General features: G+C 38.3%; 1 protein-coding gene across 3 annotated transcripts in view; it reads right to left on the bottom strand.

The window, feature by feature from the left end:
- Positions 1 to 22,436, bottom strand: part of pde8a (phosphodiesterase 8A) — a 54,504-nt gene extending 32,068 nt beyond the window's left edge. Inside the window, exons 1-2 of one of the 3 annotated variants that reach the window (XM_023953287.1) lie at positions 21,387 to 22,436; positions 20,798 to 21,070 (exon numbers count right to left, since the gene is read on the bottom strand). In XM_023953287.1, coding sequence (XP_023809055.1) covers positions 20,798 to 20,947 — 150 coding nt within the window. In that variant the 5' untranslated portion in view covers positions 20,948 to 21,070; positions 21,387 to 22,436. Of the gene's footprint in view, positions 1 to 10,222; positions 10,515 to 20,797 lie in introns of those variants that run through there. The other 2 variants (XM_023953284.1, XM_023953290.1) reach the window with 2 other exon arrangements.
- Between the last annotated feature and the right edge of the window lie 877 nt (positions 22,437 to 23,313).

The raw sequence follows: 23,313 nt of genomic DNA, 5'->3' as shown, positions 1-23,313 counted from the left end.
ACTGCTTGGTCTAGCCCTATCAATGCTTATGGAAGACTGATGGCGAAAAAATCTTAGTTGGAAATAGACAATTTGGTGCTCCAGCTCATACAAATGGAACTGTAACAATAGATGGATACTACAGACTTTAAAATACTAAAGCAAGGAAGAAAATACATTTAATAAAGTCACAGAGTATAAAATGAAGCTTTTTTGAGACAATAAGTAACAAATACATTCCAAATATAAAATAGACTCAAAATGACAATTAACCCCATGACACCTGAATTTATATTCCATTTGTGAAAAAAAAAATTAGAATTGTTTCTGCTTTTGAGGTAAACTTTTTGGCAATAAGTTTTACAAGATTGTTTATTCCTCCCAAACCACTGTTAAACAATGCCATACTTATGATAACATCAAGAACACCAAACACACGAACTCATGCAGAACTTCGATGTTTTCTTTCCTTCATATATCAATATTAGACACAGCATAAAATAAACTAATTATGAGTAAAAAACTTTAAAGCATTACTTTGGGCAGCATTGATGAATTGCAATAAAGCATGCGGCACAGCTGCCAAACCTAATTAAGTGAATAACTAGACACTGTTATATGGCTTGAAAAAAACAGAAAATATTTACATTGATAACACAATTCAATTTGCCTCAGACATACAAATATACATAAAGCCTTAAAATTTCTGTTTTAAACAAGTTTGCTCCATTACATCCTCAAATGAAACGGCTCTTGTTGCAGATCCGGTTTCCCCCAGAGCTTGGGTAGTAACCATGCCCCATGCCCCTACACCGGGCTTATAGTTACTAGGTCATGTGTTCAAATGTAGGTACATTCAGAGGAAGATTTTCTGCCTATAAAGAGATTCAGTGTTAAAGCCCCTCGGCTGTAGGGACTGTCAAAAATAGGGCACAGCCCAAAGAGTTAAATAATCAAGTGAAGTTGATGAAATAAAATGAAATTAGAGATAAATTTGATTTAAGGAATACGTCACAATACTGTTTCTAGTGAAAATTAAGTGCACGAACCTTTGTGTAAAAGTTTAAATTACTAGACATGTTTATGCACGTTTATGTCACCAAGAGGTTTTGTTCTATCGGTAAGTTCCTCTAGGCATGTTTCAGAAGCTTAGTCGTTCCAAATCTTAGCACACTCACCAAAGTTAATGAAACGTAAGGTGCTAAGAAAGTGTACGGCATTTTATTTGGAAAAATCCAGCACGTCTCTTTCTTTGTCACAGCGTTCTTGTCTGGTTAGTTTTGTTTGTGCAAGTTGTCATGTATCAGCAGCTGCAGTGCAGCAACAACAGACCCAACACGTTTATCCCTCAGTGCAGCAGCATGCAGTGCTACTCATGGAGCGCCTCAGAAAAGCTTTCAGTCCAGAAGAACTAGCAGAAAACCCAGAAATGCTGAACTATTCACCTTTTACTATAGCTATAGCAACAAAAAAACAGTCAGAAATTACATTTTGCAAACCAGCCCAGTCTAAGCTATCAAAGAAGGGAGAACCATATTGATCAAAATTGCAAACATAAATTTTTGCATAATGTTATTTATCTACCTCTGCTTATAGTAAGCAAGAATGATAAACTCCAAAGTGTAAATACAAATGGGATTTCAAAATAAAAGTAAGTGTTCAGACTGTAAATACAGCATGTACTAAAAGTATTAAGCGACGGACACACATTGCCACAAGTTCAAGAATGTGCTAAATGCAGGAAGGAGCTTCTTCTTCTTTTTCATTTTCTACTGTTGACTTTAAGTTAAAAAAAAATTAAAAAAAGGAAAATAGATGGCTTCAATTATATTAAAATGATGCATTTTCCTTTTTGATTTTGGACAGTTTTGATTGAATTCTTTCTTCAAATTTGTGAAACACTCAGTAGCAACAGGCTCTTCCTCTCAGTGGCAGAAATATCTAAAAGTAATAGTAGCAGAAGGGAAGGAGCCTGGAAGATGGCGGGTTTCAAGCTGTAGACAAAGCTTGACATGTGCTTTTTTTGTATGCATAGTTGTGTGAGTGTGAGCTGTAGTTGTATTGTATACGTGTAGGCATGTTTGTGTGTGAAGATCTTTGAAGTCAACAGGTATGTTTGTAATATTTTAGTGCATCTGTGGACAGGCCCTGCCCTTCTGACGAACCTCTGACAGTGATAATGATAATTCTCCAGCAACTTGTTTCTTTGTGTTTCCACCCCCCCCCCCTAATTCTTTAATCATCCTCCAACTGCCTTAACCCCTTTTTTTTTCTCCCCTCTCTTTTGTACCCTTAACCCTCCCCCCATCACTAACATCCCACTCCCTCCTTTTCTCTTCTCTTTTCATCCGGTCCAAAAAAATGGTAAATGCTAAAAGGCGTATAGTTGTATAATGCTCATCTACCTTCCTCGAAGGCCAAAAAGCGCTTTCCAGTCACAATCCCATTCACACACTGGTGCCAACCTTCCAGAGGCAAGGTGGGGTTCGGTGTTTTGGGTGGGCAAGGCAGGAATCAAACCTGCAATCTTCCGATCAGAGTTCGACCGCTCTAGCTCTGCATCACGGCCGCCCGTGAGGAAATGTATATAAACATTATTAATACAAATAAAGTTTAGCCTCATATACAAAAGGGGTTTATAGAAATATACACCTCGTGTGTCACAAGATTCATAACCCCCTATTGTAACAGCAAAATCTGTCCAACAGAAGTGGCCTTCAGCTCTGATGGGTTTGCTCAGCTGCTGGACAGGACAAGTTAAAAAAAAGAAAATATGAAGAATGATACCAGTTTTTTTTTTTTCCTTTTCAAGAATGAATCGGACAAAAATTGTTGTTCAAAGTTCATTAGTATTTAACCCCATTTATCAACCCCCCCACACCATAAGAGAGAGATGCACACCTTCCAGAAAGACTAATCAAATCTTTGTTTGTCTTTTTCACTTCACAGCCACACCTGCACAAATATGGCCTTCAGGGAAGAGCCAGGAGAGAACTTTATTTGTCCTCGAACACAAAGTTCATTGCCTTTAGTTAGCAAATGGACATCTAAATAAGCCTGAAACATTTTGGAAACATTCTAAAAAGAGCAGCTCCTGAATTAAACCTCTGAGGCAGGGCTCGATTAAAAAAAAAAAAAGTTGAAATAGGAATAGGAAATAGGAAAATGACTTTAAACATTTTAAACAACTTATTTGCCAGAAATCTACAGTAGTTCATTCGTTGTTTAAAAATTCTAGAAGCTGTGGTTTTCCTGGTGCTGGATCTCACAGTCAGTCAGAAAAGGTCTTTCCCAGAATCACTGGAAGAGGCCATTGGCTGGAAGAAACTAGGCCAGCGTGGATCTGTTTGTCCCAGAACTTGGTCATTTTTCTGCATTGCCATCTCAGTCTCTGTGTGTCTGACAGAATGCCCTTCGCTTAGAGGGGGAAATCAATCCCCGAGAACAAACGCTAACATCCTGTGAAGAAGCTGCTTCTAGGGAAATGTAATCCTTTATCATGTAAACCAAACAGCTTAGACCACCACAGGAAACAGAACACAGCCTGTTTGTGTGGTTATGATCGAACAAAATACATTCTCAAATACTGTGTACATGATAAATAAATCATAAGTCACCATGCATTTTAGATAAACACAACATTTTATTATTATTTTTGATTATTATTATTTTTTTGATAATTTCCTGTTTTACCACACTTCAGATTGCATAAAAAATGTATAGTAATCTAAATAAAGTGAGAAAAAGGACTTTGAGGGACTTTGTCAGCTTGACAGCACCTAAACTTGAGGTTTAAAGCAAAAATAACAGGAAATATTTTATTTTATTTTGTATTAATTTGTTAGAGCCGGTTTAGCTCGTGCTGGTTTGCGGCGCCTTCCGTCCGTGAAACCAGGGTTCGAGTCCGGGCTGCTCCCTGTTCCCTTCTCTACCTCTGCTGGTTCCAAGCCCAGTTTGAGAAGGTTGCGTTAGGAAGGGCATCCAGCGTAAAACATTGCCAAATCTACCATGCGACTTGTTCGCTGTGGCGACCCCTGATGGGAGAAGCCGAAAGTGGAAGGAGGAGATTTTGTATTAATTTGTTAGCTGTTTAGTTGCCCACTAAACATATATTCTTGGCATTTACTTCAAGAAAGACAACAATGACAAATGAAACAGTTATTTATTTATTTTTAAACACTATGGAAACAATATGTAAAAAGAAACATTCCATGTTACTTTTGTGAGTATTGTACTGACTATATTGTTTCTGCAGATTAAGGATTAAGGATGAATTGGTGAGAAAATGATAGTGACCTTTGATAATTTCACTGATAAAGTTTCTCGTTTAAAGATTTGTGGGGGATTTTTGAGCTACCGTGACATTATAAAAAAAAAACCTGGAGGATTAATATTGACATTGGTTCATATTTCAAAAACACTTATTTACTCCTAAAAATGTTTTTAAAAACATAACTAATTGCAATGCAGCAATAAAACAAATGTAACAGAGATGTCATATTAGACATTAAAAAAATTCAGTTTAAGCTCATAAATATGAAATCATTTTATTTTAGATTTCCTTAGAATGGTTGGTCAGTTCACTTTAAAAAAAAAAGTAGGTATTGAAGCCAAAACGGTAAACTGTGCAATAGGGTGGTCCTTCCTAAGGGCTAAATTTTCAAATTAATATTTTTTGAGCTCCAACCCCTTAAATTTGTTGGAATAGCTGAAAAAACTCTCCTTGTAAATCTTTTTCCAATTCCAACAACATATACCCCTCCCTCAATGAGTCTGGTTTGGTGCCTCAGCAGAAGACTAAGGAGAACTAAGCTGGCTGCCGATAGATGGGCTTAGCAGTCTCAAAGTGACACTAACAAATACTTGGGACAGAGACTGTAAATAGGATGTGGAATATGAATATAGCTTTTTTAAATAATTTTTTTCACATTTAGAATAAACAGGAATACAAGCATACTCAGTTATATAATGGATGTCTTGAATGTTTACAATTTTCATCATCATTGATATTTGTTCTTTTTCATACATGTAGAATTTTAGATTAAATTGAGATCAGTTCTGATGTTAAAACTTTCATTCTAATTCTAATTGGTAAGTTGTTTTTATTCCTTGACAATGCGCACCCATAGGGGTCGAATGGGAAAACTTCAAGGTCACTGAGGGAGGTGTTAATATTGTCCAATTGAGACAAAAATTCACAAGGAGAGTATTCTCAGCTAATCCAACCAACTTCATGGGTTGGAGCTTAGAATTTCCAACTTCCACTTTTAAGGACCACCCTACTGTGCAAGTAAATTATTGTAGCTTAGGCATTTTGAAATATTTAAGAATTTCTGTGAACGTATGTTAGAAAAATTATTTTTTGAACATGATATGATGGAAGATTCTTAGTCATAATTAATATTAGCTAGTAGCTAATATATATATATATATATATATATATATATATATATATATATATATATATATATATATATATATGATATGAATATGATATGATTATTATTATATATGAATATATGTATTCTGTTTTTTTTTTCCTAAATCTGCAAGGCTTATTATTTTTTGTTAAAATTGTATTATTAAATAAAGCAATTGCAAAAGGGAAAAGTCAGGGCTTGAAATGTGTTTAGTTTATAGTTATGTTGGCTATTTATGTTTATCACAGTATAACATGTTATACGCTAAAGTCACAGCTGTGTTCTGGATAGCAAGCATTTAAATTCCTTCAAACTGAAAAATCCCTTGAAAAACTTACAATTTTGTTCCAGGTACATTGTGCAGCTACTTTATTCCATCTTCAGGTGAAAAAAAAAAAGTTTTTCTTTTGTAAATTGAGCAACTAGTTCTCTGCACACAGACAAAACTTTTCGTTAAAAGTCCCGGTAAAACTCATTGCAGTTGCAGTAAATATATAATATTAATTTATTTACCCAAAACAAACTATAGTATGGAAAGAAGCTCACTTGCATGTGAACTGATGGAAGAGACAGAAACCAAGATCAATTTTAGAAAAAAAAAACTACACAAGTCCTCTTTAGGACAACTTTTTCGAGATGCATCTGCCCACTCATTCTTGCTCATTCATTCTTACGATTATTTGCTTTCTGCAAAAGAAAAGCAGAAAGCATTCTTGCTGTTTTTACTTTAGATTTTTCATCTATATATAGATATATAGGGATCCTTCATCACCTGTTTTTAGTCATACATTTCTGACCAAACCCCTTTACTTAGAAAGCAAAAAAGTATTGACTAAGTGTGGTGTTCATTGGTAGCTTTGCAACAAACACTTAAAGTCTTAGTCCCAACTGCCCTTACGGGTGGATACGGGATGTCTGCGGGTAAAAAAATGGGCAAATCTGTGTGAGGCACACAGGTGGCTGCATCCAATTTAAAGATTGTAGAGCACTCACTGATCCTGTGGAGCAAAAATGTTCATGCACATTTAATTCTTTTTTTTTTAACCTGCCCAAACACATGGGTACTGTCCAACGGGCCCGTTAGTGCTGTCCAAGGGATAAGTCCTTGCACGCTCGTTGCATGCTCCATGTTCAGAGCCTGACTGTTAAAAAATGTAGGAAATTAAACAATCAGTGTAGTTTGCGTGAACATCTTATTGGAGTCTTACATGCACTTAAGTATCACGTGCACAACTGATGCGTGGTCAGTAATAGCAGAGCTGTTTAGGTTTATATTCCAGAGAAATGGTGCATTTTGTGGTCCAAACACCAAATTTGGTATGGATGCACCTTAGGATCCACTCTTTCAGAAAAGCACAAAAGAAAAAGAAAAAATGGAGGCCCTTTTGTAAAGATTCATTCATTATCTGTTTGTCCCAGTCTCAACAAAATGGGCTGTTCATGCAGAAAAAAATTAATTTTTTTAACTTGAGGGGTACCTACAGAACACTATTACATATAAATTAAGTATTAAAATCTTGGATTTTCTCTTGACTATTGTGCTTGTCTGAACAACGGGATCCTAAGGTACATCCATGCACCACAAAATGCACATTTATTTTAATAACTGTCTCCACTATAAAGAGCCAGAGTGTACACCTCACAAATGACTAGCAGCACCACCCATACGTTACAAGTGCATGTACCTTACATTATTCCTTACAAATACTTCACGATATAATTACCTCACACATAACAATGGTAAGTTTTATTTTCTTGACATCCCTTAAGGTGCCCGTACAAGCCCTAAGGGAACTGCAGAATACACCTACGGTCACACCTGACTACGACCCTCCATAGGCCTGGACAACTCACAAACCTGTAGCACTCGTACAGCAAGTGACTAAGGCATGACTAGAACTAGTTAAATACACAGTTCATTCAACACTTGCTTTCCGTAAGGGCCATAAGAAAGAATTACATTTTCATTGAACCAATACACAGATAGCTAAAGCCTTAATGAAAAAACTACTAGTAGATGATTTTGAGCTAAAAGAATAAAAAAAAATATGAATGATACGCATAATATATAAAAGCATATATCCAGCATATATCAAACATACAGGAATGTGTGCACACATGTTGGGAAGGAAGCAAGTATTTCACAGGAGACAGATCTTGTCCCGGAATTCAGTCCCAAATGCCCATCTGTGACGTCTGAGTTAGCAGAAAATGGATGGCTTCCTTCATCCTTGGTGACCTGTCCTCATTTCTCAGAAGTGTTCCTCAGGTTCTGGGCTTTGGCTCCAAGCTCCACACAACCCACCAGATGTCGAGCCAGTTTAGTCTAACCTATCTTTTCTGGTTTGCCATAAAAAAAGGGATATCTTTCTTTTACAACATTTTTTGTAACGATGGAGCTCCATTTGCACACCCATGTGACCTTTGTCTCTCACACACAATCAGCTTTGGCAAATGTAATTATAATCTCTCTGCAACAGTGAAAAAAAGCACCTAGATTGTGGAAAAAGGGCCAACTCCTGGTTATGTGAGGAGCATCCGTGAAAGAAATACATAGGATACTTAGCTGCAATTGTGAAACTGTGACTGCGACTTGAATTCAAAGTAGACACAAGACTGTCATACGTTTCCTGAGCCTGTTAATTTATTGTTTTTCCTGAGTTCCTTGATTTCTCCCCTTGACCCTTTGAAGCAGCTTATTTGAACCAAAGCTCTCAAGAGGGCCACTTGCAGACAGTTCCCTGAAGTGGCTACTTTCTAGTTTTTAGGAACATTTTTAGAGAAGAAGTATACTGTAGTTGAAAAGCCAGTACCCAGTGTGAATACGGGGGGTCAGGCCAGTTGGGTGATGGTGCAGAGAAAGCACGGCCAAAAACAGCAGCCTTAAGTTCACCACCAAACAAACCGACTTTCCTCAATTAACTGTTTCAAAAGTCATCACAATAACACCTTAGCAACATCAGCTGTTTACAAATCTTAAGGGAAGCCCGTGCAAGTTGTGTTTTTATGCCTATGCAAGTGTTTTCACTTCAGTTTTGTGGTTCAGGCATCTGCCACAGATTTAATTCATGTAGACAAGAAACAGAAGCTAGAATATAAAACCAGTTCTGTGGTTGCAAGGGCAGTTCAGAGAAGTTGGACATCAGCCACTTTATAATTAAACTACAGCAAAACCAGACAGAAGGAGGATGCTAAAGTAGACAATTTCAATGAGCTTCAAACCAAGTTTCTACATGAACTGGAAGGGCTTTTATAAATAGAAGGCAGCTGCAGGCGGAATAGTGATTATTGTGTTAGCATTGCAGCCAGATCTGATCCAGGTTACATTTGTTTTCTGCAGGAGTGTTATATCAGAGTGAAGCACGATACTGTGTAAACATAAACCCAGAGGACCGTTTGTCACATCATATCATTACATTTCTGGGTAGGCGTAAGACGTGAGGTAAAGGATAAATCTGGCTCAACAGACCTGCATCAGATTGGCCCGTACAGTCATTTTCAAGTTGACATTTTCTCCACGCTAAAGGCTCAACAAACCATCTCAAATCATGTATTACTAAGCATGCATTTTATCAAAAACAAAATAATCTATGACTAATAACTCATTTAGATTCTTCTAATCAAGAAGGTAAACTAATTTAATAAAAAAGGATTTCTCCTTTGAACCAATTTGTAATTTCCTGTCAAAATGGTTTAAGTCCAAAAAAAAAATGGTCTTTTAATTATGATTTTTCTGCAGAGCAGCAGTGGTTCATTAAAAATTCACCTCTGAGTTGTGGCCGGGATTGTTGGTGCAGAGTAAACCTCCCCCCATTTCCCATCATCCATCTGTTTAAACCCTCTCCCGCTGGCTTACAGCACCTCACAACCTCAACCTAACATTAGCGGTGCAACAAATACGGCAAGCAATATTGTAGCTATCCAGCCGTACATTTTTGATCCAGGTACCAGCTTAAACGAGGAAAAGAAAGACATGGATAAATCTATATGTCTTCAAGTGGATGCAACAGAATGGAGGGGAGCAATAAGACTTTGATATGCCGAGTTTAGCTTCAACGTCACAGCTATCATTTTTTTTCCAACTGCATTTTTTCATCCGCTTCCAATTCACAATTTGAATAAAGAAAAACTCAGAAATGCGATTTAACATATGTCCATCATCAGAAAAATACTACTAGATCATGTTTAAAAAAAAACACAGTTCGAGAGTCTTTAAAATTTAGTTGAGATTAAATTTCTGTTTTAACTTGAAATGAAAAGAAAAAAAACATAATATTACTTGTGACTATCAACCTTTGTTAATCCTTGGGCTTTCCCTTAAAATGAATCTGAGTAGGGGAAAAACATAAACCCTTACAGCGGTTTAATCCTTCCACCAAATCAGTGAAAATGAATTGAATGGAGGATAAATCCATGCAAGGCACTTTCTTCAGTTCTAACCTTCAAGGTATTTCTGTCCTTAACCAGATTACACCAAAATTCGCATAAGACCTTGACAATCCTGAGCTATCCAGGGCTGTGGGGCAGTCTCCATGGAACTGCCCCGTCTTGTTTTGCCCAGCCCATCTCACCCAGCTTCACTGTCTCCTTCATTCACACCTTGTCACCTTTGATAATGTCACAAATCTCCTCAGCTTTTAGGATTAAATCATATTCTTTTTTTTGTGACTTCTACCAGACACCAATTTTTCCTGAGGGACATTTTCAGTCATTGATAGAGTGGGTATTGTTTTCGATCGGTACAGCAAAGACATGAACTGAAGGAGCTTTAAAGCTTGAAGGTGTGCACTGCCAGGTTCAGAGACAGTGTGCAGTAATCTTACCAGGAAGCTTTCCATTGTGGTCAGCCTCTACTGCAAAGTCCAACCGAAAATACATGACAACAAGAAAAAATAACAAAAACAAAAAATCCAGCTACCCAAGTAAGAATGTATTTCCTAATTATTGGACTAATACTGCAACCAAATGTACAGCCCTAACTATCCGACTTCTCTAGTTTTGTAAATACAGGACAACAGTTATTGATCCATCCACAACATCCTCGACTCTAGGGTCCCACCACTCCCAAAGGCTTTGTGAAGTTTTGTGAATGCATGAAAAAAGGTTTCTCCAGAGCTCTTCAAATGGCTGAGAGTGCATTAGACAAGCACTCCTACCCCACCAACCACACACCTCCCCTCCTTCACCTGCTAAAACAGGAGCGCTGATGTCACTGTTGCATGAGGGATTAGTGAGCGACATTAGCTGCAGCTTGGCACACAAGCTATGCTTGATACAAACACGGACACAGGCACACACTCCAATAAGAGGTGCAGAGTAGGGCAGACTCAGTGGTGAGATAGATATTCTTTATTGTAAAGATATTTGAATTTATAGAAATAAAACATCTCAGACATGGGTTTGGGCCAATAAAGCAAACGACCTGTAAGGAATGTAATCCATCTGGTGCAACAGGTGCTTTTCACAGACATCCAGGAATGTTTTAACTATTGTTCACCCCTATTATAAGCATAAATGCAATCTGCGGCCTTTGCTTGTTTTCTCATTGCATGTTCCTATTGTAGCATTGTAGCATTCTCATAGTTTCCATTGGAACATTTGTGGCTTGCTTATGGCATCCAGCACGGCAATCTAAATGCAGTAAAGTGAATGTGTGGGAGCTCGGCCAATGTCTCCAGGCGTCTCCAAAAGACAAGCCGAAGCAAGAGACTGATGAGGAAGACCTGCAAAAGGTTAAATCAACTCAAGTTAAAATTTCAAAGAACCATAACATAGTTCTATAGGGTTCTTTGAATCACCAGATGTACAGTTTCAACCTTGGATGATGGGAAGGCATTTCTGAATTACAGAGCAATCCAATTTTGTAGATAAATATAGACATTTACACAGTCAATGACATAAAAGCTAAAAAGAAAAACTGGATATGCAGGCAAACTGTTTCTGAAAAACTGTGTTGTGTGTCTTGGAAAACTGAGTTGAAAAACTGCTGTTCTGTGTGCAAAGAAGTCTCACTCAGATGTTTGGAGACTAAAGCTCAAAAATGTGGTCAAACTTTTTGCTAAACATCAGCACGTCCCAAAGAAAGGACATCAATTTCATCTTCCTTAGCTCCGCTGTTCACTTAATGTGCCCTGAAAACCACATGCCAATGTGAACAACATGCTGAATGTGAATCTCTATGGTCTTTAAAGTCCACCCCGCTCTACCCTCCCACTATTGAGATTAAAAAAAGAGCAGGGGGCTGAGGTTGGCAAGGCCTAAGGGGTAGACGAAGTCTGTTTCATATTTTGCATGGCTCTAGATGGAAATTGTAGGACGCTTTTGGGTGCCGTTGGGGGCAGAACCTCTGGATTTACAAACTGGGGTGGTAGACTTTAAAAAAAAAAAAAGAGAACTACACTCTGTATTCTGGCTACTTCAAAAGCCTCATTTACACTGATCAGTCAAGGCTTCCGCCTTGTCAAGAAGTTCATCTCACTCTCTTTGTTTGTGGCCATCCTCACTGAGTCCTTGTAAAAGGATTGTTGTGTGTTCAAAATGATGTGTTTTTGTACTTCCAAAATTAAACTTTTGTCATTCAATTCCGAAAATGGACGATGGTGTTATCTGCTGTGTTAAGGTGCATCATCCCATAGGTACCTTAATTATATCAAAATAATTTTTGTAAAGTTTTATTTTCAAAGTACAACAACATTTTTCCTTTAACATTGATTAATAAATGAACATTATATTGTTTTGTGTCAATGGAATGAAACAGAGACGCAACAGGGACGGACCTCTCTGACATGTTCAGTGATGGAATACTGAGGTGGAATGGTTTGGTCAATAGATGAAGATTCAAGTGGATCCGTGTTGATTCAGTAGAACACTGAACCAGGTATTTACTCTACTCAGTATTTGTGAAATGTTCTTGTCGCAGAAAAATGGAAGAAGGGTTTGTAAAAGGGATGGGTTCAGATTCAAGCAGCAGAAAGGAGCTTCCTTTGCTTTGTGGCTGGAATTGTTCTAAACGCTCCAGTGTGAGCTTCAACCGTCCATAATGCCCGGTTTATATTTCATAATAATAGGCCATTGCATCATTCGTATTGCGGTTTTGATTGTGACTGTCCATGATAGCTGCAATGAACTTTTATACTTTTCAAGCCTGACGACGTGATGGTCTCCAACGTTTTAGTGGTTTGGTATTTTATTTATAGTGATATATATGGATCCTTGAGATTCTGTTTTTTAAATCTTGTTCATGTGCAAAGTTTTTCTGAAGATCTATATAAACAAGTTTGTGGTTAAATAATGGTGCAGACAAGACAATCAGGGTTTTTTTGTATTCTAATTCCTCAATATATAAAAACTATACTTTAAAAAAAATTATACATTTGCTCTGTATCTTTATCAATTAGAACTGAAGGTATAGTTGCATTAGAAAGTAAATATGCAGTGAAAATGTTTATTTGTTTTTGTAATTGAGTCAGAATGCAATAATATCAAACCCTTCTCGCATTTAATATGCAGTGATGGTGGCCTGATCTTCCATATTCTGGGATGTGGAAAAAGCAATGTTCTCGACTTGAGTTTGCTCTGCCATCATATCTTCTAGTTGCTTGAAGTAAGTTTAGGTTCAATGGCCCAACATGAACATAACTGTACTATGGGTGTAAAATTCCAATTTGATGTCATCAACTTGTGTCACATTTTGCAGCAATTTGGGCTATTCCCTTCCAGTGGCCATGCAAGTAATTAGAAATTACAAATCTCTATTAACTATAAACCAGGCATAAGGAGCCAAAGAATGTCCAACTGGGAGGAGGCTATGCAGAGATGTCTCACCTGTTCTGGAATAGTTTGCTCCCAGAGGAAGCGAATAGGGAGAGCGAAGTCTAACACTACGTTCACACCATTCTCAGAAACAAGCGTTCAAGCGACCACATTCAATGAAGTCTATGTAAACGCTTGAATATGAGTATTTCGGTCTTCTGTTTTTGAAACTCTCGCGATTACGCATCGCTAGTTTTTAAATCTGTTTTTGGGTTCTAAGAACGTAACCCACAGCCCATTGAATGCACTTTGAAAGTTAAGTCAGTTTAACCAATCCAGGACCTGGATTTGGTAGCGATGTATGGGTAGTGTCTTTCAATTCACGGAAGTGCCAACCATTTGAATTGAATGCCAGTTTAGCATGTTCTTGAATGCGCATCACATGCCTGCTGTGTAACTAGCATTAGCTTCCTCCCTAGACCATTTCCAAATGATACAAAATGGGTAGTTGATGGAATTGTAACAATTAATCGATAAATTGATTTATCCAAACAGATCGATCTGTCTGACGCAAGTTGTAAATCAAATTTAACCGACCTATACCTTTAGAAATTGTTTCAAAATAAAATCAATCAATTATAATCAATAATGGAAAAATTCTATTTGGATTGACGCACAGTAGGTTTATTTACTACAACGTAAAAATGACCATGTGCATCACAGCAGACAAAACACTTGTGATAGCAGAAAGAGATGATCAGTCCATCATTCCAGTCCAAAGTGTGGAAACACTGAGTTTAGCAAAGACATGTGACCATACAGTGAGGTAGAACATTCTAAAAATGTTCCCTTTGGATTATTTTGATGTGGAAAAACGACAGTGGACTGAACTTTAGGAAACTAAAATGTGAATGGATTTGGCATTACTTCATGTTTACTTGTTTGTACACATGTTTAATTTACACTTTATTACCTTGCAAGAAATACGATGAATCTGGAAAACTTTTCCTGGACTGTTCAGTACCAGGAATTTATCTCCGAGTCACACTGATTGAAGTTTTGGCTAAAGATGTTCTGGATTGATTTTAGGTCAGTGAATCAGATCGTTTAAAATGAACCAAAATCGACTATGAATCTGATCGTCAGCCACAAATGATTATAGGAATCGAATCGTTTTTTAATGAATCGTTACACCCCTAGTAGGTGATGAATAAATGCAGAGAAAATATAATAATAATGCAAAACCTCCAGATTTAAATCATTGTCTAAGTTTGATTAGTTACCTTACTTAATTTATGTTTCCCTTTTTTTCTGAGCATGTATATCCAACTGGAAATTTTATGGCACATCTACGCAGAAACAACTGTAATAAGGAAATACACACACACACAAACTCTTAAACATAGGTGCTGTAATGGGACTGACCATATCACCTATCATCATTAACACAGACGCTCTGTGGGACTATCAGCTTTGACATTTTGGACAGTGTGCAGCCAGTCTCTGCTTTAAAGTACGCATCAGCTGCATGATGACAAGACCCCTAGAGATGTTCAGATAGATGTTGGGGAGTGGCACATTCAAGGAAGAGTTCTAAAACCAAACCAATAGACCTGAGCCCACTTTCTTCTGCATTCAAGTGAGCCTCTGAACATGAACAAAGTGTGCTGCTGCAGAGTAAACACTCACAGAGCCTTATTTTTTGGAAAGATTAGCCTTTTGGTAATATCATGAAACTATCACATGCTCATCTTCTGGCAATAAAGTTTTTTTAATCTGCAGGGTGAGCACAAATAGCTTTAAGTGCAGCTTCATTTCGTCAAGACTACTTGAAACACAATAGATTGGTCTGTTTTGCAAGTGCGTGTAACCAGTTGACACCACACGATGGACAAGTCCTCCGAGATGAAGCGACTCGCTGTATCTGCACTCATGTCGCCGTCATGTTGGCTGCAGACTATTGAAGACTAAAAGAAAACATATCGACACTACAGAGTAACATATAACTCTGTACTCTTGGATGTTTTACGCACAAACAAGCAAGATAAGCGCCATGGCTGCTTTCACAATAATCAATGGAGTTTGGCTGCTCCCCGGGCCCCAATCTTGCTTCCTCCTGGCTCCTTCACGTCATGTGCCATTGGAGATAAATGACAATGCAAAAAAAACATTTATGTTTTTCTCTGCCCTCTTGTAGCCCCTTCTGACACTTCATGCAGGAAGGGAATACAAGGACGCTGCTGGGTCTGCTGTTTATAGAAAACATACCAGCACATGCTAACATTTCCTTTCATATCAGTGAAATGAAAGGAACTCAAATGATAACTAAAACTGCAGTGAATCAATACTTTTGAAAGAAATTGTGGAACATTTATGGAAAATGTATGTTTTCTTCCCAGTAGTGGGATCAGATAACAGCCTGCTTGCTGTCGTAAATGTGACACTCCAGTCAGCTGCTTATCTCACCACTCAAACTGGAAAGCGCGGCACTCCACCAGTCTGGTTCTCTCTAAATAGAATGACTTACACTTGGCTAAAGCTTGACTTTTTTTTTTCTGTGCTTGTTCAAATCATGCCTCCATAGTTCTGTTATACATGGTTTCCTGCTGCTTGCTATGGCCGCGTGCCAAGAGGTAGTGCCATGCACTGAGCTATAAAAGACCACAGTACGTATACCCATGACATCTTTGATAAGGCACAGATAAGCACAGTTTATCTATTGGTCCACGGAGCAGCTGTAAAGACAACAACATGGCCACAGAAGTCAACTGAATGCAGCATTTGTTATTGGGAGCACAGAGGGAGACAGTTTCTACACAGTTCTGAAACATCTCTGGTGACATTAACAACTGCAAACGGTTTGGTGGCCGTAAACCTGTAATCGCAGATCAAACGTAATACAAGACAAGAGCATAAAAGAAAAGTGTTGAACACCTCCAAACTAAATGAAAGGAGGAGTGAAAAAAAGAGAAGCAATATCAGACTCTGTCCTCCCAGCCAGCAGGAAAAGCCCAGTGGATTAATTCATCACCATGCTAAGCCTTTGCCCTCTTCTGGAATGAATTACCCAATGATTCTCAACTTAGACTAAACACACACGCACAAGCCCCCCCCTCACACACACACATACACACAACTGTAAAGAGACAGTGTGCAGACACAGTAGGAGACAAACTTGACAAATACAGGGAGTCTCCTCAGGTCAGAGGAGTATCATCTCCTTCCACACACTCTTTTAAAAGATGTAGCATGTGAGGCAGTTGACTAGGAGATTTTGAGTTAGCAACTGTTAAATGTTTAGCAGCTAATAGAAAAAAAAAAACAGAAAAAAAACTTGTGCATTTTGTTACCACTAAATTTAGGAGTGTTGAAGAGTGAATGGGGATACTTCCAAAACTTCAAGTTCCCACATCATAGACTCACAAAAAGACTTAAAAGTAAAAAAAGTAAAAGTTTGTGACAAAGCTGTGATTTTTCCAAGTTCTGTCAGAGATCACTGATTTTCCATCTAAAACTGGAAAAAAATCTAGTCAAGTTGTGGAAAATATTAATAAATATTCTTGAAATCAAGGAATTTGAGATTTCCTAAACAATTTAACACAAAATCAACGCAAAAATGAGATCCGCTCAGAGTAGGACTGGCGCGAGGAAAATCAGTGTTCGATTCCCTTCGCAATGAGCTTCATCCAGTGTGGATCCTTACAGAGCAGTTTTGCTAATTCCTAACTAAGTAGCCACTACGAGGTCTAAGTCTGGGTGTCCTTGTGTCGGTCCCCAGCCTGGATAAAATACAGGGTTGTGTCAGGAAGGACATCTGGCATTAAAATCTCTGCTGAATCACCTGTGCGGATCAGTGAAAAACGGATTACTGTGGCTGAAGGAATATGCCGAAAGGTGAACAACAACCAAAATATCAGAGTACAAAGTTATAGATGGATGTAAATGTCCACATCTTGACATTCTTTTGGACAAAGTCCAACCCCAAAACATTTTAGATCAGGTTTCTAAGGATCATCAACCAACAGGTGGCTCCTTTGTGAAACCACATCGAAAAAATAGCGTTAGTGCATGACTGCATCATCCAGATCTAACTCAAGTCCTTAATGTAACCAATGAAAACCAAATACGAATAAAGAATATATAATACAATAGACTATGCAAACATACATGCACATTTGCAAAGCCTCAGTATTTTAGGACAAACACTAAAGTCCTTAACTTACATTTCCAGTCTAATTTTAGCTAATTATTACATTTAATTCTGTTTTCTTGGAATCCTTTCAGGTGTGTATAACAGGTAAGCATTGGGACTTTTTGACCTTTCGACTGTGACATCTAGAAAACCAGGGCCTGTATTTACAGAATGCTGGGCAGCAGAGTAGAAACAGCTTGAAGTTTCCAAGAAGTGTTAAAGAAAACAGTCAACACTCCACGCTCCATCCCTACATCGTCGTCTCTGACCTTTTTGTCGCCACATGAAGCCGTATTACATTTAGGAGCTTGGCAAGGAGAAGATTTTCTTTCTTCCAAACGTAAACGTACCGTAAGTGCCGTTAGACCAGCTAATATGATTTCATAATGACAATAAATTGATCATTTGCAGAAAAAAGTAGAGGCTTTTAGTCCTTGTCGGCTGCACTTAAGGTTTTTAGTTTTAGCAAATATTGTCAAAAATATCTTTTATACTCATTTCATTTCCAAATTCCTTTTAGAAGTGTTCATAAATCATTTCTAAAGAGAGAAAAATACTTGGGAATGTGTTTACTCATTAATTCTACACAGATTCATCCATTTGACAGACAAAAAAAAAACATTTTTTAACATAAAATACTATAGTTGTAAAACTATATCTACATCTGCTTTCTATTGTGTTTTATAAACATCTTTTCAACAAAAGATGGATCATTTATCCAAATAAAATGAGAACATGGAGGCAAAGGCCAGCATGTTTGAAAAGCATGAAAGCAGCAATTACATAAAATACAATATGTTCTGTTAAACTTTGGATTCATACCGGGAGAACTTGAGGAGGCCACCGCTGCCAAAGATGCAGCGGTTCCAACATCACTGCAGTAATGCACGGGTTAAAGGTTTCACGCATTGGGACGCAGGATTTTTACAAAAGGAAGTGCACGTGTTCATAATGGTTGATATATTTTTTTAGCAGCTGCCCTCTAAAAAACCCCATTTACAATTTGCAAACATAGTTTTGACAGAGGTTTCAAAGTTGTCAAAGCTTGCTATCATGTGTGTCATCATTGGCTGTTCACTAAAAGGGGTGGAGGTATTGTAAACATGACAGAAAAGAGGGGGCCAGCAACAAGGTTTGGTTTGATGAGCTCGACGGGATAGACGGTTTGGACAGAAATAACTCGATTAAAAAAAAAAAAGAAATCTTTAATGGGTTGCCAAGTATATTTGGGCTTCTGTTAAAACATCCACGCAGTGTGCCCATGTGCAAACATTGTTTGGAAACCCTAGAGATGGACAGATTTCTCATTAAAATTAAAGAAAAAAAAAAGATAATGTACTTTGAAAACAAAAATGATTTTTCTCTGGAGAAAACTGATCAACCAAATCCAACTTTAAAGAAAATATGAGTAAGTAAGTCAGCACACATGAGTCCATAAGTATCAGCTATGCACCTTTTAGTAGCATCATTTAGAATTGGATAAAACTGCGTTTGCCGTTAAGGTGGGCAGGTGCTTGATTTCTTTGAGAGGGGGGCAAAACGACGGCAAGCAGCAAGGCCAGGTAAACAATATTATGTTTGGCTGAGGTCTTTTCTCTGTCTGTTAGGCTGCACACACACACACTATCAAAGGACCTTGTACTTGAGCCTTATCATCGCCATAGCAGCCCAGATGGTGACGTACCCTTGACGAAGACTCACATCAAACTCCCAAATTTCTTTTGACGTTTTTCTCACATCCCAGGCACCTGAACACATTCTTCACCTTGAATGCACATTTAGGATATAGAATCAAACGGAAACTAAACCATATAGGATGACGGACAAAGTACTTTCATAGGCACTACAGTTATTTTCCCCAAGTATTCTGGCATGATAAAATAAAATAACATTGGAAATATACCCCTACTGCTAATAGCAAGATCTGATTCACTCTTAAAGAAGTTCAAATGGGAAAGAAAAGAAGCTGAAATCTTTCACAATTAAACCAAAGAATGTTGTCATTTATTGATAAAAATGTATTTCCCCTTTTAAATGAAACACCTCCAGCTCTAACATGTTCCAAGAATTTTGAGTTTTTTTCCGTAACACTGCGGCCCTATTTAATCTAAGAAGTACAGACCATTCCACGAGAATCAATATTCACTATTGATCCTCTTTGGGAGAAGAAATCCAAATAGGAGCAGAGCTTAGAATGCATCACCACAAATGTAAACATATGCGATTTAAATGACAGAATTCGCAATTTTTATTCTTTGAATATTAAATCTGGGGAACCATCGGATGCTAAAGATGACACCTTAAAGAAGGGGGATTAACCATTTCCGGCAGCAGGAGAAGATTTGTATACCATTAGTTTAACTCAATCAGGAAGCTAATTCAATCAAAAGCACAGTGGGCGTCCTGACATGGGGGCATCTGTCACACCGACTTCTCACTACATCCTGTGCTGACATTTGGCCACAAAATTAAGCTTGACACAGCCCGTCAAATAGCCTGCAGTTTTGTTTTGGTCTTTTTGGACAAAAAAAGGACACATTTCAGAACTACACAGATCGACTTGTGCACAGCAAAATGTATAAGATGCTACAAGATTTCCTCCTAGTTGTATTAGTGGTTTTACTCTTGCTGATGCTTTGAAATGCTGTAATGTTCATTTGAAGACATCATCCAGAGACAGAGTGACTGCTTTCCATCCTGCACTGCTTAATTACAGAGTTTCCCCATCAGCGGGTGATGCTCCTCAAAACACATATGAAAGCTTTGCTTCCTGTTTGTGGAAATGTTTTGGCGTTCATGTGTTTGTGGAACATCCTTCCCCATTTACGAAAAGTCAAAAACAACCAAATCTTGATGATCAATTACTCTCTGTAGGCAGACTAGCTGCCATTTAGCGGACTACAGTGTGAACTGATACATCATTTTGACTCCTATTTCTCGTTCACGAATCTCACAGTTGTAGAAACAAAACGCACGGTTTTAATGACATAAGGGGCAACACACTGGTAGTGGAGCACATTAAAAAAGGCCTGTGTGTGACATCACCTTAGTCTGAGATTAGATTGAAGTTCAGTAAAGTCATCAAAGCTCCTGAAAATACATTTCAAGTCACGTTTGAATCAAAAACTCCTGAAAAACGACACCTCGGCTAAGTTGACCTAGGATGTAACCATAGGGTCTCCACATTTAAAAGTGAGCATAAGATGGTGACATTTTGAGTTTTAGCCATATAAACGATGTAAATATGTATTTTCTCTGGATTATTGTCAAAATCAACATTGTTTTCACCTGTATCTTGGGATTTCTAATGCATTCCTTTAAGCATTCTCTAATGGTAGGCCATTGCCATCAACATGGGGAGATATTTTTGTACCAAACAGGGGGAGAAACTGAAGTGCATAAGACCACATTTCTGACACCGAGTGCATGCAAAATGGAATGAAGTTTCCCTCACCTTGCAGCTGGGGGGTTTCAGGGGTAGTCCAGAGGCAGGATTTCCTTGATGCTGAGTGGCATTAGTCTGCTGGGGTGAGTGGGAATCCTCAGACTCTTTTCCATGGTAGACCACCCTATCAGAGATATGAATACTTGAAGCACAGCCCATGCTTCAGCCCACTTCAGCCTTTTTTTTTTTTCCTTTTTGCCAAGTGCTTCACAAGAGTGTCATTCGCCCTCTGTGTATGTTGAAGGTCCACTCTTCCTCTTGAGGTTTATTCTTTCCAAAAATCTATGGATGAACACATGAAAGTGACTATTATCTAGGCCACAGCAAAGCCGGATCTCCAATCTAACACAAGGCATGAATAATATATATCTATCTAACCCCCCCACCCACCCCACGACCAGGAAGCTGATTTCCTCCCTCTGCCTTTCACATGAACTTAATTGGAGATCTTTATTCAAAGCAGCTGTCTTGTCCTGGAAAAGTCCCGTTGTTCCTGCACGTCTCAAATCCACATTTGTATCCTTCACTCCGGCTCCTCTTCGTACCACATCACCATTTTCTCTGCACTTCACTGTTACCAAGTAGGCCAAAAACACACCATGCAGTCCCAAGCTTGAGTTTTCTCCATCTGCTTCCTCCCAGCTCTCAAGTGCAGCCGCTCCTCGGAGCCATCAACCGGGATCCGGTGAGCCTTCTCAGTCCTCTAAATGTCCAAATGCTCCAGTGACGCTCAAGACGCGGCCCACAAACCGATTCTCACGACACTTTGCTCCAGTCCTGAGCGGATCATCATCAACAGGCTGAAATATTCACACTGCGGAGTGTTATTCTGGTCAGTCGCTCCCATGTCAGACAGCCGTGCTGAAGCGCAATGCCACGAAGCCAGACGGAACGCTCCATCTAACCGCTCCAAATCAGCAGTCCAAGACGCGCGGGGATCCTGGAGGCTCCATTCAGAAATCCACTGCCCGGCAGAGGATGATCCGGCCAGTACAGGAGGTCTGAGCCCGGGTGCAGCCGGCGACACTTCAGGTTCAGCTATTTCCCCCTAATCTGGAAGTAAAGGGGGGGGGGGGGGGGTGGAGGCTGTCAGTTTGTGTCAAGGTACCACCTCGGGAGAATGCAATTGCTTGAGAAAGACGCACGGAGAGAAGGAGGGAGGGAGGGGGGAATCCAAAAAAAGAATGAAAAAAAAAAGACCGCTCCGTGTCCACAAGTTTGAGATCTAAAGGCGGAGAAGGAGAAGGCGGACGCGAGCGGGGCTGGAAGGCGGAATCCAGCTACATTCACGCGAATTCCATGTTTGTCTTTTCTCTGCCTTCTCTGGCGTTTGCCCTTCCAATTCTTCAGCACTGCTTGACAGCGGCACATCCAATAAAAGCACCCGCAAGGATTGACCTACAGCCTTTACTGACGTTAATGCAAATGAGCTGCGTGCGGCTAATGGGAGCCGCGCTCTGCGCCGCTGGGTGGTCCTTCGCTTTCCGTGGGAACTTTGAAACAGGAAGACGGCTGTGGAACAGCGGCCGCTCCGCTCTGCTGCCTCCTATTTGCAGCCAAATCAAGCCTGGTTTCCCATGAATTTGATTTTTCCTGGAAGCAAACATTGAACTCAAACTTAGGCGCACAATTAAACTCAATTGTGTGTTTTTTTACGCGCATAAAACACATTTAAAACGCAAAAAGTATTCACAAATGTTTGGAATAAATTTAAATAGCTTTTTTTTTGTACCGTGATTATGAAATCACGTGAGATAATTATTTACTATTTGAATCAAAATGTAGTCATTGTTCTGTCAAAGGAACACAAAAACTCACTTTGTTAAAGTTTATATTTAAAGCCTAAACCAATTTGGGTCTCACAAGCAAATAAAGAGCACAAAGAAAAAAATCTTCGTAATAAAAAAGAAAAAAACAAATTTTTATATAATATGAATATTTATGTCTATGCCTTTCAAAACAAAGGGTCTGATGGTAAAAAGAATAGCTGTACCAAATTGCTTTTACATCATAAGAAACACATTTTGAATTATTTGTTTTGATCATATTTTTTGTGTATGTGTATATATATATATATATATATATATATATATATATATATATATATATATATATATATATATATATATACACCAGCAATGACAGAACTTCAGAGTGAGAACTTTTTCATAAACTTTAAAATACATAAACGCCTCATTGAACATTAAGTTTAGAAAAGCTAGATTTTACCTTCTCCAAACCTGTACTGATTTATTTATCAGCAATCACATTTGCTACATTTTTGTTCAGGATTTTTCTAAAGATTGAAAATAATTGTTATTCCTATGGCCTAGTCTAGCTAAACTGCTCATTGTGTAACTAAACATAGTGATCTGTCGTTTAGTTTTACTTTTATTTCATTATTCTTTTTATTTCTTATTTTCTGTTTCCTCAACAGCCTTATATTTGAAAAGAAGAAAGCTCAAAAGCTTTTGAAAATCAATTATTTATTTTGATGCAAATGACAGATAAATCATTAATATTTC

The sequence above is a fragment of the Oryzias latipes genome, chromosome 3 (assembly GCF_002234675.1).
Source record: "Oryzias latipes chromosome 3, ASM223467v1".
NCBI lineage: Eukaryota > Metazoa > Chordata > Actinopteri > Beloniformes > Adrianichthyidae > Oryzias > Oryzias latipes.
The sequence above is the reverse complement of the archived record's forward strand: the minus strand, read 5'-3'. Positions and strand labels throughout refer to the sequence as shown.